A 15238-nucleotide genomic window follows, 5' to 3' on the forward strand; every position below is an offset into this window, starting at 1 on the left:
GGAAGAGCAAGTTTGAAAAGCCATGAAGAATAGCAACTTGGTCAGACATTGATTTGTGGGGAGTGTACTGTAAATAATTGAGGAGCTATCAGGTTAACTGGCCGAGTTTAAATGTCATAACATCTGCAAAAAATACTGGAGCTCTGGGCAGAGCTGACATTTGCTACTCTGGCATTTAGAAGGTTAGGTGAGGAGGACAAATTATGTTAATGCCAATTAGATGTTTGATTCATTTACACTTCAGAAAAAACAACTTTAACAAACAGGGAGGTGAGTAACAGCTTGGTCGATAATGACAACTTCAAGCTTACTCATGGTGGGCAGACGGATTTTCCCAGCTCAGGATTAACTGGCTGTGTTTTGGAAGATATATATAATGCATGAAAATGGATTAGACAAAGATCAAATGGAAACATTTTTAATAAAAAAATATTTTATGCAGCAGCTTGTAAAGTCCAACATTTTAAAAAACAAAATTTAACAGGAGCACAGTAGAAATAATCCTTCAGTAGAGTCTGTGTTTCACTGTGACTCAGTGTCTCATGGGTGCGTCGTAGAAAACCCTGTCTTCTTGTCTCCCTGCATGGGAAAAATGTCTGTGATCCAGTATTGGAAGAGTGCAATGACTGCAGTGGTTTCCTCTAAAACACAAAAGACAGAGAGCAACATTTCAGTTACAGCTGACAAGACAATACCAGAGGAACAGTCAGTGCTTTTACCAAAGAGACTTAGTTACTGTTGTATTTCCAGAATAATAAATCAAAATCCCCAGCGGGGGATACATGTAGACATTCAACCTAACACGTCTGCCTCCCACCCAAGACAGGATCTTTTTTTTTTTTTTTTTTTTTTTTCCAAATGTTCTTGAAAAGTTAAATTTAGTGAATCTATGTAGAGCTAAAAAATGGACAGAATAAAGGGGAGCAGTCAAGCCAATGTCATTCATGAGAGCAACTCAAGGATGCGGTAAAATATGCTCAAAGGAAATCTGCTTCAGACCTGCTCCTGCAGTCAGCTGATTGCCACTGCAAGGGTAGATAGAGCGAGGAGAGCTTTAGTGAACTCACTTGAAGAACTTTTAAAGGCACACCTCTCCGCATCCGCATAGATTAGCTCCTGGCATGGAGCTGGATGTGGCAGGGGATGCGGGTTACGTTAAAAATACTGAATGCCGCTTCAACGAGGTGGATATTAATCAGAAACATCAAATCATTCAAAGCTGTCACACTGCAGCAGCTCATAAACGTGAAGCCAAATACAGCAAGAATGCCAGTGCGTAAATTGCTAACATAGCAAAGGTGAGCTAAGTGAAGAGAAATCCATTCACAAGGAGCTCTGCTCTGATACAATCTGCTGGAGAGGCTGTATTTAAAAAAACAGTGAATTGAAGCATGACTCATACAATATGAGGCGGGTGGGGGGGGTGGGGGTTAGAAGAAAAGCTTTCAGGCAGCTGTGGAGCAGGTGCATGAGAGGATAGGCACAACTAAGGCGGGCTTGTACTGTGCTGTGTGCTCTGCTCGCGAGATAGCAAACTGGATTTCACACAGTGTTGTCCTGGCGACAGGGACAGGCAGAGGCAAGCAGCACTTTGTGGCCAACGATACGGCGGTGTCCTGAATCTCCCGGCTGGTCTATCTTGCTCTCCCTCTCCCTCTCACAGATATACACTTGTGCGCGTGACAGCGGCAAAGTCCCCGCTGATCCTATTATGCAGCCAGCTAGCCAACCATGCAAGCACACAAACACACATGCACAGGTGAAAACGTGTCAAGGGGCTTATGAGTTGTTTTGGCTGTTGACAGAGTAAAGGCGAGATGAACAAGTTGAAACATGTTGGTTAACTCAGAGCTGAAGTCACCTGAGTGTAAGGTATAACATGGACAAGACCAGCTCTACTATTGCAAACTGAGGACAGGTACGTGCAGGTAAAGGCTGCTGAAGGCAAGTAAGGACAGGTATTCTCAGGCAAACAAAGAATATCAAAGTAAGGGCACGTAGAATAGAAGGCAAGCACGGACAGACAGAGGCATGTATTAACCTGCTGGGACAGGTCAGAGAAGTGCCTGGGGCAGATCCCAGCAAGATGAGGCCAGTTTGGACAGGGCTGGGCATGAATGCATGCTACAAGGAGCAGCATAATGTACAAGCAAAGATCCCATCATTTATGATCTGATTCAACCTTTCACAACTTTCCAGGACTAAACCCTCACTCAATTTTCACTGATCGACGCATCACTGACCTGCAGACATGGGAGACGTGTTGGAGAACTCCTCCAGTGCCATTTCCAGTTTGTTTGCCTCTTGCTGTTGAACAAGGGCCTTGAGACTGTGGAGCTGCTTCAGGACAGAGGTGGGCTTGGATCCGCTGGATATGCTGCTCAGAAGGTCATTCACTGTCCCAGACAGGAGAGGAAGCTTGTCTCCACGCATGGAGGCTGGAGGAGCATAGAAAAGTGAGAGGTGGTCTGTTAATTCAACCGCATTTCATATATTATTTAATATTTAAGAAGTGTACTCCAACTGGAGCTGACGACGTGACGGTTACGATATTGTAACCCTAGTTCTACTAGCACGGGCAAAGCTCTCTACTGGACTCAATGGGTAATACTCTCCTCCGATCATGAGCATGCATTCCATCACTGAAATTTGCATAAATGTTTCCAGCCAATCACGACGTGCCTACCTGAATATGTGCAGACCAAACAGTTTATAAGAGAGTATCTCGATGCTGTCCGTTATCCTGTTCTCTTGAGTGACAGCAATCTGCCCACCTCTGTATCCATTTCTGAACGCCATGTGCAGCGTAATGACGAATAGCACACATCAGCCAGTATGGCAGCTTTGGTTAACATATCTAACCCCTGTTGTGGCATGCATACACAACATTCCCAAGATACTGATGTCTATTCGTCCCTCCGATCACCATGTGGGAGACGAGAGGAATTCAAGGCACTATGTCCATTCATGAACACTGTATCCCGGCGTGATGATGTCAGAATATATGCATCATCCAATACATAATGGCTCTAATTAACATAAAACAAATACACAGATGTCTGTTTCTCCCTCTTGATCTTCGTGGGAGACGGAAGGATTAAACACTGTGACACTCTCGGCTGCGTAGGGTAAGAAATGTAACTTTATAAATATAACAGTTATTTAATACATCATTTTATAGCTTTAATTGTATAACTATGCACCATATGTGACTGTCTAGACTATGTGTCATCCCAGTAGAGAAAATATCACCGGTAAATGTTTTTATTCACAAAGTCAGACTGGGTGAATCTCATATCTTTGCAGTCTCACCCTTTATTATTAGTTATGCTCTTTAACAAGGGTGCTCTACCAGGTATCAACGACTGAAGAGCTTTAACGGCCTAATCTTCAGCAGGATGTAGTATTATCAGTCTGATGCAAATAATCACCATGTTAAAGATGATTTAATTTGAAACTTTTATAATATCTGAAAAATTCAACATTTGGATTCATAGGCTATCTTGGCTTGGTTTCCTTTAAAATAAATGTTACATACTCAAAGATGTTGACAATGATTACTAGTCAGCACCCAGATATAGATTTGCCTGGCAACTAAAAAATGCCCAAACACTTAACTTTTTCCATGTAGTTCATTCTAATGGCACTGCAATTTTAGCTATTACACTTTCATCCAATTACTCATGCTATGTTTTTCACTATTTTTCTGTTCAGTTCATGCTGGCACTGTCACATCACGTCTCAAAAAAGCACAGATGTGCTGTGGCAGGAGTGCAATGGATTCTGTTCAACAGTTTTCATTAACATGTTTTCAGCGTTTGGCAGAATTTAATTATGTGTTTGTAAACTACATCGCAGCCACCGGCTTTGTGCATCATAGCACCCAAAATGAATCAAAAATCAAACTCCTTGGCAGGGTGTTCATTTCACCAAATATTAACATCAAATAAATGAGCACAAGCTGTGGCAGTGCTAACAAGATTCAGCAAGAGAATGTACAAAACTGGCTGATCCAATAAGACAAGCACTGCTCTGATCAATACTTACAATCTGACAAATAGATTTCCAGTGTTGTCCTGAGGAAGTCTGACACATCCACAGCTCTCCCCTCCTCCTCCTCCTCCTCCTCTTCTTCCCCATCTTTTCGGTACGTGAACTCCAGGGCAGTGGCCCGAGGCATCAGACCCATGGAGAGCAGCTTCTCTTTGTGCCGCTTCTTTTTCAGCTTCCTCTTCTTGTTCCTGCTAACGCGCTCACCTCCCTCATCTACAGGTGTGTGACTCTGACCTGTGCTGGACTCACTCAGTGGAGCTGCTCCATCTTTCTCAGAGTCTTGATGGAGGGCTGTTTTCCTTTTCCTTCGCCTCCTTTTTCTTTTCTGCTCTTCTTCCTCTTTATCTTGGTCTTTGTCGCTATCACGGACGACCTCTTCTGTGGACAACAAGATTGATAAGTTTCAAAACACTGTAAGTTTCCACATACACCACTACTCTTGAGCAAAAGCAGCCGAAATCAGTGGTTCCAGTCCAGATTTCTCCTTAGTCATTAGTTCAATGCCAACACAGTTCAATACATTTGGCGTCATATTTGTGTTTGGCCATGTCGTCCAGCTAGTTTGGTGTCTCTTTCAAGTAGCTGCCCATAGAGCTGAAAACACACCAGCACCACTGCAGTGTGGCTCCTGAAGAGACAATCTCCAGAGCAATGACTCACCAGGCAATATCTTTCTGGCCATTGTCTTCATAATGACGGGATTGAGGGTCATTTAGCTTGGGATATTTCTCGACTTTAGCAACAAGTCTCTCCTCATCCATTCTTTGTCACACATGAGACACAGCAACTGAGTTCTCTTTGCGTCAATAGTAAGGAGAGGAGTGGAGCTGCCACAAGAGCAGAAAAAAAGAGCTATTACGGGAGCTGGTATGTGCAAGCAGAGAGCAAGTGGGGGACAAATGCATTTAATTCAGGGAGCAGTGAAGCTGGAAACAGAATAGCAGTTTGACCAGCCACCTCTGGTGTGGGGTTGTACATTGAAAATAACAGGGGCTTATTTTATGGCCAGCGGCGTTTACTGGAAATTCACTGTACTTAGAAGTAAAATATTTTTTTGTACGAATTTGACACGTTTGCGAGTCAATTACGGTCCAATCAGAATGGACCTGCGACCCACTAGTTGGGAACCACTGGCCTAAATCAAAACTGCAACTGTCTGATTCTTGACTTCATATTTTGTGTCACATTTTGGAGCTTGGTCCTCAGATTTAGGTGGGTTTCTACTTGTAATGTCCAATAATGTGTCAGTGAGAGGTGAGAGGTTGCAGGTTTCCCCCCAGCTAATCACTGCACTATCTGATTCCACTTATTAGATACTCCGTCTTTTTAGCTGATTGCATTCTAATCAGCACAATCAGCTGGTGTAGTTACTGACTGAAAAGAAAACCTGTTGAATCTTGGCCTTATATAAAATAAAATTGAGACCAAAGGCGGTTAATAAAATCAGAATCAGTGCGCTGCATGTCAAGTTGTCTCTTGACAAACTTGTAAATAAAATCATCTATTTAGTCTTTTTTATTTTCTCTGTGATGATTGTGTACAATGAAATATGCATCTCCCATGCTGCTTGTAACAATTTCCCTCATTTTGAATCCAGCACTCTGATGAAAATTGAAATAAAAAACAGGGCACACACTCAGGTTATGCATTAGCTTTCATCGTGCACACACACAAACACAGAAGTACTACATTCCTCCTACCTTATGGAAATCATCATTAGAGCTCCTGCAGTTCTGTTTTAACCTTGCACTTTCATTTCTCTTGCTCTTGTTTTCCAGTTTGTTTTTAGGGAAAAATGTTACCTGTGCTAAATCTCTCTTCCATTATATTTTATTACCAAAACCTTAAATTTAATGACTAAAGGTTTATGGTTAGCCCATACAGTAATGGCGCTCTGGCTGGCTGAGCAGCTTCCTCCTCACCTCACCACACCTCCCCTCTGCTTAACAACCCAAGAGGCATTGAGAGGTCAAAGAAACCAGCTCCCATCGAATTTTAAGCGACCCGTTTACACTAGTGAGCAGCGAACTGGCTCACAGCCAAAACATAATGCAGCCGAGACAGCAGTGGTGCAGCAGCTACCAATACTGAAAAGCAATTCAAGAGAGAGCCACTGCTCCATTAAGTCTATCATGGATTATGGTGACAACAAATAAAAGTCATGTACAGGACAAAAGGTGGAAATTAACTTGAACTTGCTCGCATTTCTTTACTGACAGGCCATCTGGGCAGAACTGTACCATTTGCTGCACTGAGTCACATCATTTCCAGAGCGTGTACAAATCTGAAATATTTATGCCGATTTGTATTAATTCTGTCCTTTTGTGGTAGATTTACAATGAGCAAAAGAATCTCACATCAATGTGTTGCTAAGCACAGAGGAACAGAGAATTCCTTCAAGTCTAAATGCACTTTTGTCATCGCCACAGATGTCACACAGTGGAAATAAAAGAATTGAGAAAAACGCTAAAAATAGAGAGTAACTATCATGTCTTGAAAAGATAACTTAGAAACAAATGTGCTAGTGCACACTTTGGTAGTTCAGGAAAAAGTGTTCTGCACTGCAACATACAGCAGGTAGAGTTACACAAAATTAGCCAAAAAATAAACTGACCAGAATGGACTGAAACCTACAACAGCACTTAACTATAGATGACTTATGTTTCCATATATTTCTGCCTATTAGGCTTGGGCTGTATCAAAGCTATGGTATACTGAGGTATTGAGAGATCTTGAAAGTATAATTTTTCTATTAAACCGATATGGAGATGCTGCATTGAGGTGATGTAGTGCACCGCAATCGCCACCAGAGGTCGGTGTGTCCTGGTGGAACAGACAGCAAAGCTGAGAAAGATGGTGCCTGTGGGTGGTGGGGATAACGTAATAGGACTAGTACAAAAAATCCTCTGCTCCTGTTTGGGAGTATTGCCATGTATAACTTTATCTTGAGGTTACGTTTTCCAAATACAAAAGCAGTACATCAGCCACAAAATTTTGTTTAAAACATCTCAGTTCAGCCCACTGATGTCAGTGTGCAACGCAGCAACATGTGTCATTGAGTCCTCCAGCAATAAGGGCGCCTATTTCCGATCTGTTCATTATTCTATGGGCCACAATAGTTCAATCCAACAAGACTAGTCTAAATAGGCTAACGGCATATTAGAAGCACAGCATTGCTGCTAGACAATGACTGCCATCACCAGTGACTCAGCTTTTACTCTTTTTTTTTTTTTAACTTTTTTTTTATTAACACAAATACCATCATATACGGTGCACCCTGGTAAAATGTCAGGAAGGTATGAAAAAATAGATACTGCTTAAGCCGTCTTTGAGTCAGACTATGCATTCAGACCAAATGTGTGGAGTGTGGAGACAGATCTGGTCATTTAAGGCAACCATAAGGGTTGTCTTAGTCACTCTGAATACATTAATCATTACTATATCACATCAGCTTGTTATTGTTGTACTATTTCTATACTATTATACTGATGGATTTATGATCTTAATGAAGCCCCCGCTGACCTTAAACAGGACTTTAGATTCCATCGAGGCTCAGCGCCCACTACATCAAAAACATGTTCAATTAAGGTGCTGTTAGGCAGACGAGTGCAATTAATCAAACTTAACCTCATCATTTATTCTAGTGGGCACCTTTAGACGCTGCACTGTCTAGGCCAACAAATCTCTTTCATTTCACTGAGGTAAAGCAGAAGCCTGTCAGGTGAATGGAGGTCTGCATTAAGGAAGATGATGAGTACAGATACAAGTGTAATGAGCCATGGCTCTTATTACTGTGTGATCATACCTCTGGTTCATGACAAGAGAAAGTGCAGTGAAAGTATCTAAATAAACAGTCTTTAAATGATCCATTTTCACTGCGGCGCTGATAAGCTGTACGAGTTTATCCTGACAAACAGCACATTCAATAGACAGATCAAAGTGAAAATCACCCAGGCTCAAACACCATCTGCGCCGCATTCAAGTTCTCCCCAGTTCAAAAACACAATCGATTATCACTGTCTGTTTCCCTTAATTTGAGTGTCAGAGACAATCAAAAAGAGTGACTGTAATACACGGGAGAGTCATTGTGGAGAACTTCCATGCAGTAAATCTCTCTAGCTTTATGGCGCACAGCACAAGTCCATAAATGTAAGATTATGGTCGTCTTACCAGCTGGGTCCTCCGCACTATTTATGCTTTCGAACTGGGGAAGTGTGACAGATTTCTCTGAATCTGTCTTGTAGTCTGCGGGAGGAGGTAGGACTGTGTACATCCGCCTGCCTGGAGTGGCTGCACTCTGTGTCCCTGTATCTCCGGAGACAGATATGGCAAATTAAAGAAGGTAATAAACCCCAGTTTTGTGTGTTTGGTGTGTTAGTATGCTGATGTGTATTTTTTTAAAAATATCACCATTCAATAAATTGTACTTAGTACTTTTGTAAGCAGCAAGTATCACTGGCGAACTCAATGTGAGCTTACCAATGGCAGTGTCTTGTTGAGAGGCCTTTCTTTTCACATAGGTTTTTTTGGATAGGGCATCTACAATGCGTGGTGGGCTGGGTTGCTTCTCCAGTTTGGGAGCTGCAGGGTAAAGCTTCTGAAGTACTTTTGATTGAAAAACTAAATGACACAGGAAAAAGGACAAAAAAAACAAACACAAAAAAGACACACTGTAATTGCCATATATCTGACTTTATCTTTGTGTGTGAACAGCAATTAAATCAACTAAGTAATCTTAAACCTCATGCCATCATCTAACAGTTTAGCAAAGCATACCAAGGTAAATATACAGTAGGCTTCATACTTGTGATCAAATATATTTCTGACATATAACAAAATATGAAGTCAGAGGATTAAATAGCCTGACAACCTTGATATTGGTGCTGCTTGATGGGCCATGTGCACATCGTTTGCATTAACACCACTGTTACACAGGCCACTACTTCTACTACTGCTTCTACTAATAATAATAACAACATAATATAATAATAATATACTTATACAAGACACCAATGTTAAAAGGAGTTAATTGTCTCATATATTGGCTGAGTATATTGGTAATTGGTTAAAATAGCACGCCAAAGAAACACAAAGTTAAAAATATAACCGGAAACTAAGTTAAACAGGATCTAAGTGGGAAACAGAAAGGCTATCATACAAACAAAGCGTAACCTGCTGTTAACATATATAACTTTGTATTGGAAATCGGTATCGTAACGCAAAGTGAAAACTGACTGTAGCTATAACTTGACAGTGGAGCACGTGCATTTGTTTACAACCTAACTAGCCCCCACCTACCGCGAGACTTAGGCCGTTAGCTAACGTTACATTAGCTAGCCGGTAGCATGCAACAGTTTTGAGTTTTTGTATGACATTAATAATGTTGCCGACGACACTTGGGAAACTCACCTTCTTCCCTACGTGCCATATTGCCATATATATCTGAGTGGAAGCGAAGAGGACGGAAATTTCAATGTAACGTGTGGCTACAGCTAATATGTTAGCATGCTAGCTGAGTTAGCTACCCAGCCTGCTAGCTTGTGAAATTAGCTCGATTGATAACAGCGGTTAAATCCCACGGCGGTGAAACAATTGAGCTGTGTGTGCAACGCTCCGTGATGAAATAGATAAAGAGTTGGTAAGAGATAACTATACTTAAAAAACAAAGGCAAGTCCGCTTCGCTTGCCAAACTACAGTAATGCTCGGACTCCTCTAGCTGCTTCCTCCAAGGTACCAGCCCACAAACTGTTAGAGGAGACCTCACTTGGTGTAGTCGCGCCAATTCGCGTTCAAAATAATGTCAATTTAACGTAAGCACAGTTATTACAAAAGATATGTACCCTGTATATAACACGTAACTATATTGTTTTACCCAGCAGAATACATACTTCAAATCGGTATTCAAATCAGCCTTATTTAGCTGATGTATAGAATATTATAGCATGTTTGAAACGACTCGACCACTGATAAAAAATACAGATAGTTCAAGTTTTATTGAGCCAAATTGATTCTGTGATATTGATATGTAAGACGAATCACAGTGTGACTCGCTTTGTGTCTTGATCTCCGGCTAAAATCATCAAGCCAAACATACTTTTGAAGACAGTTTATACTGCCAACTTTCCTTGGCGTAGTGTGATGAGTGCGATGCATCAGACTAGAGCTCCCCATGTGTTTGAACCCTGTAATAACAGCGGTGTTGGGGCGTGCGCACACAGAGCCAGCTGTGGGACGGAGTGGAAGCGAGATGAGAATACTAAACAGGCACCTCATGGCTCAGCATCAGCACCGGGCTGAGTTAGGATTTGCGCACCCTCCAAACTTGGCTTGGGACCTCAGCATGTGAACGGGCTTTGCAGGAGGAGGATCCACCTAGGATGTCAGCTCTGAAGAAGGTAAAGCCCCCTCTCTCTTTTACTAATCTATGAGCACATATTTATCCTAAATATGACATGTGGAGGATTCAAACACTATATTTTGTCATCTTACAGTAAATGAGAAGATTTGTGCAGTTGTGGAAAATGGGTGTGTTTGGGCAGTTTGCTTGCAGGTTGTGTAAGGTTGTGTGGTGATCAGACTTTTGACTTAGGCAAAAACCTTTCCGTGTTTTTTTGAACAATATTAAGTACAAAAACGCAGATTTATTTAAATATGGTCAGTCATCACAATAAACAGAATATGATTTTTGCATCACTTTTGCATGCACATTAATTTTGTTTACCACTCCTCTGATTTGCCTCCTGGAAGTCATTCCTGCACTTACATTCATCCCTGAGGATGAGGCTTGGTTGAGGAGCATTTCAGGCAGAAAAAACCCTCTTAGTACAAGGCTAACTTCTCAAATGGATGTTATGTCAGGTTTGATCTCCCCCAGACTCCTTCTGTTGTGCACTGTCACGTAATACCGTATGTATCATGCCGACTGTAGTCTCTGTGGGTGTATGAGCTTCACTGACTGTATCTGACAGAGCCCAAGCCCAGCTCTGGCAATCCTGAATGAGAGTGGAGCTCCATACAGCTTAACGAAAGAAGGCATTGGCTGAGCTGTAGATTTTGTAAGAATCAAGGAACTACACCGACCTGTGTAAACATGTTACATAATACCTTGCTGAAGAGCGTATGCACAATTCCCACAGGCTGTCTGATTTATCTGATTCAAGTGGTGAGACTCCCGGATTGGGTGGTTATTACTGCTGTAGGAATCAAGCCTCTTCTGTTGTTGGGGGTGTTGCAAGATCAGAAAAAAAGTTCACTGCCTATTTGAGTAAAGAGCCTGTCATCACTGTCAGTTGTACACTGACACATCGTGTTGTTTAAGATTCAGTGCAAGTTGCAAGTATTGATGTCTCAGCTCCCATAGATTCCCATGATTGAGCGACACAAAAAGAAGGGAAGTTGTATAGAACGTCTGCTTCAGCACTGCTGCCGAATCCACGGCAAATACACAGTGCTCAGCACACACACACTGTGAGTGACAAAAAGTGCTGGCTGCCAGTACTCACATAGTCAGACATCATAATCACAGAGGTGCTAAAAATAGGAGACCATATTCATTGCAATGCTTTAGAAGCTCAATGGAGTTATTGCTGTTCACCCTCGCAGCTAGAAGTTTTTACCAAGATACTCCTGGATGTTGTACTTGTACCCCTACTCAATTATACAAAAAGCCTTTATTTTTAGACAGTCGTGGCCAGCCAGCCTTTCTTCAATGACACGCAGCTGCTTGGGTGAAACTCTGATGTGTAAGTGATGGACCTTTTCACTTACTAGTCTCTGAAACTAAGGGTGCACCGCACAGCTGCTCATACATGGAAACTGCATTTTCTGCCATAGTAACAAGCATGTGTTATTTCAGGTCCTAAGAAGTGTCCCATGTTCATTCATTATGCAGGTGGTGAGAAGTGCTATAGAGCAGTGGTTGTAGCAGCAAGCAGTCAGAAGGAAGTGTAATTACTTTTAATCAATAAGAAGGATAATTTAAGGAACCTTTGTATGTGTTGATTTGTGTGTATACATTGCCTGGGTGTGCCCGTACAATATGTTTGCATGTGTAGCTTGTGTATACCTAAAAGAGAGGGAACCTGTGGGTGGACAGATGCCAGGTGGCAGGTGAGAAATACACGTCCCCTCTGTAAGTCCTTATGTGACTGAAAAATAAATTACCTGTCACTTACCAGCTTTAGGGGGGGGCTTAACTTTCACCTCATCCACATCACTTCCTCTGCTTTGAATCAGTCTTTCAGCGAAAGTCTGATGATTCATACGAGATGAAGAAGTCTTTGCTCATCCTACCAGGCAGTTTTTTCACTTAAAAAGAAGAGAGCCTTAATAAAAAGCTCCCACTTGCGTACAAAGCATAAAGGACAAAAAAAACCTAATTGGAAACTGACACCATTTCCCCTCAGAAGCGCTTCGGAATTGAAGGTAGCTCATTTCAGGATATTTCCAACACTGCTGCTGTCAAATTGCCTGCATGCACAAGCACACGCATCCTTGCCCACGCCAACAGACTCTCAGAGTTGTCAATGGGAAGCTTGTGTGGACTTTGCCTACTTGGCAGTGACATGATAAGGCTCTCATAATCTGTTTGAAGATGCATAGAAAACTTGAATCGCTACATTTATTCGTGTGGTGATGTCACTTAGGAGCAGCGGTGAATGTAGACGAGTCTGACTAAAAGTAAATGTTCAAACATCCAGCAGGCTCCTTTCTTATTCATCCACTCATTGTGACAGTTGTGTTTCTGCTTTCTCCCTCCATGTCCTATTCTTTTTATCCTTCTTCTTCTTTCTTTCTGACTTAAATACTTTTCCTACCTGCATGCACCTTCTTTCATTCACTCTGTCTCTCTTTTATGTTTCTATTCATTCCCTGATGAATGCCCCCCCGCATCCGTAATAGTTTGGCTTTAGGAGAGGGATGCAGAGGAAATGGAGCGGATGGATGGGACAGAGCTTTATGAATCTAATAATGCATGGGAGCCAAGTGTGTGTACTGTATATACTGTACGCTGTGTGAGTCTTTGTGTGTGTATCTGAACACCGAGACTACTCAGTTAATCACCTTTGTGCTGCGGTGTGCACAGATCTTCCAGGCAGGTGGGTGTCATCATACATTCTCCTAGTGTTACTGTTACTGCAATAGCTGCCACATAGCCCTAAGTCAAATGTGACTCATTACAAGGTCCATTAGCAAGCTGGTATACTATCTCTAACCTTTCCTCTCTGCTCTAATTGCACATTCATAAATATAGACAGCGTGATCCCAGTTGGTAATGTCATCATTTATGATGATTTTACCATGCTGCCTTTGTCAGTCAGACGAGTGCATTTTCATCATAACAGCAGCTGTCTTTGAAAGTTGGCACAGCAGAGAGAGGAGTGCCCATGCTTCTTGTCAGCTGTATGCTTTTGAAACTCTTTGACTGGAAACAAAATTAAATCATCTCTTGGTCTTAAAGGAATTATAAATGTGTCCCATAAGGCCCTTTGTGTTAACACCGTCAAAATGTGAAATTTGATGCTAATGTAAGTGAAAGACCCCGTACAACTCCGAGTGTACTTGAGGTCTGCCTTGTAGAGTGTAAGTCCTAATACCATTACCGTTGGCGAAAGGCCCAGCTCTTTTACAACCCAGTCTTTACCAGATCCTTTAAACCCAGCAATGAACCTGAATATATTGGCTTAATAAAATAGCCCACTTTAGCAAAGGACATCGAGGCAGCAGATTTTTTGATTGGGATAGGTCTAAGAGATTTGATTAAGCTCCAGAGAATTACTTAGTGCTTTAATCGTCCCAATGTAGTCAAGCTGTTTAACATAAATGGCAATTTTCTTTCTGGTATTACTAGGTCTGAGTATGATTACGATACCAGTACCAATGTCAGTACCCTTAAATAACCAATATTAATAGTAGTACTTCATTTGATACCTTTTTTTTTGTATTTCATTTGATATCCATCATGTGAATAGAAGCATTCAGTTGCATAAAGTGCCACCAGATGCCATAGCCGTGTAGTACAGAACGAATCACAGTGTTAGTTTACAGTAACTTGTGGGTAGAAAATCATTGCGTCACAAGTACAAAATGAAACAGCACTGAGCAAAAGCTGTCTCAACGGGTTAGTTTTAAGCCACCTAATAAAGTCCCATAAAAAAACAAAAATCAATATTGGTACGTATAAGTGTACGCTATATTTAGAATATTTTCACCACTTCACCTAGACGTCAGACGGCCCTTTCCTATGGGGAACTGAAGCCATTATCTTAAAGCCACCAGACTCTGTTGCCAAAAACAGTTATTTTACTAAGCAGATTGCAGGAGTTGCTGGTCCACCACTGCCTCTAGTGGTTTAAGGTGTAAAGTAATGCAGAGAAAATATTCTAAATATAGCGCACATTATACGTGATAAAAAAATTTCAGGTGGCTAAAACACGCCCCCCGTCCACAGCAGGACGTTGCTTAGCTTATATTTAGTTAATCAAAAATGCGAGCAAGGCAACACAGCAATGGTAAATGGACCTGCTCTTGTATAGCGCCTCATTTGACCGCTCAAAGCTCTTTTTATACTACGAGTCCCATTTGGCCATTCACACACACTGGTGGCTGAGACTACCATACAATGTGCCATCTGCTACTCAGTTTTTCACACACTCACACACTGATGGAACAGCCATCAGGAGCAATTTTGGGTTCAGTATCTTGCTCAAGGATACTTCGACATGCGGACTGGAGGAGCCGGGGATTGAACCGCTGATCTTCTGATTAGTGGAGGATCCACTTGGCGTCTGAGCCACATAGCTGCCACATAAAATTAGTGCAGCCAAAATGTAAGAAAGGTCAGACCACCTTGTTTTACTATATATCTTTAAAAGTTGCAATTATGGCTGGGAATGGCAACAGAAATTTACAAATTTGCAGATATCGCATATCTCTGCAATTTAAATTCTTATGCCAGTTGTCTACCTGAAAGTGATTGCTGTTGTTAGCGCATTGTCACGGTGATTCAGTCTATAGCCACGCTGAATGTTACACAGAATATTTTGGTGGCATTCCAGCAGCCTGAACTGCCGACTCTGTCAAATACTCTGCACTCGACTCTACCGCACCATAGACACTTTGGATTTTAGCTGCTGCGGTAGTGGGCCAATCACATGTGGCATAAAATCAAAGAATGCATGCAGT

The 15238-nt window shown here is 41.8% G+C and overlaps 2 protein-coding genes across 8 annotated transcripts in view; one reads left to right on the forward strand and one right to left on the reverse strand.

The window, feature by feature from the left end:
* Window positions 1-415: 415 nt before the first annotated feature.
* On the reverse strand, window positions 416-9812 carry erich1 (glutamate rich 1). 3 transcript variants are annotated; one of them, XM_033642273.2, is made up of 6 exons: window positions 9463-9812; window positions 8533-8673; window positions 8224-8364; window positions 4048-4428; window positions 2244-2438; window positions 416-641 (listed from the first exon to the last, which is right to left on the reverse strand). In XM_033642273.2, exons 1-6 carry the CDS (start codon window positions 9479-9481, stop codon window positions 541-543), a joined length of 978 nt encoding a protein of 325 aa, XP_033498164.2. In that variant the 5' UTR covers window positions 9482-9812; the 3' UTR covers window positions 416-540. The 3 variants fall into 3 exon arrangements, with proteins under 3 accessions (XP_033498164.2, XP_033498163.2, XP_033498165.2); XM_033642272.2 differs by having other exon boundaries at window positions 4048-4431; XM_033642274.2 differs by having other exon boundaries at window positions 4048-4431; window positions 8224-8358; window positions 9463-9811.
* Window positions 9813-10261: 449 nt separating this feature from the next.
* Window positions 10262-15238, forward strand: part of LOC117267164 (disks large-associated protein 2) — a 221183-nt gene continuing 216206 nt past the window's right edge. For all 5 annotated transcript variants that reach the window (XM_033642876.2, XM_078174999.1, XM_078175000.1 and 2 more), the window contains exon 1: window positions 10262-10449. In XM_033642876.2, coding sequence (XP_033498767.2) covers window positions 10432-10449 — 18 coding nt within the window. In that variant the 5' untranslated portion in view covers window positions 10262-10431. The remainder of the gene's footprint in view (window positions 10450-15238) is intronic.

This window comes from Epinephelus lanceolatus, chromosome 15, assembly GCF_041903045.1.
Source record: "Epinephelus lanceolatus isolate andai-2023 chromosome 15, ASM4190304v1, whole genome shotgun sequence".
Classification (NCBI taxonomy): domain Eukaryota; kingdom Metazoa; phylum Chordata; class Actinopteri; order Perciformes; family Serranidae; genus Epinephelus; species Epinephelus lanceolatus.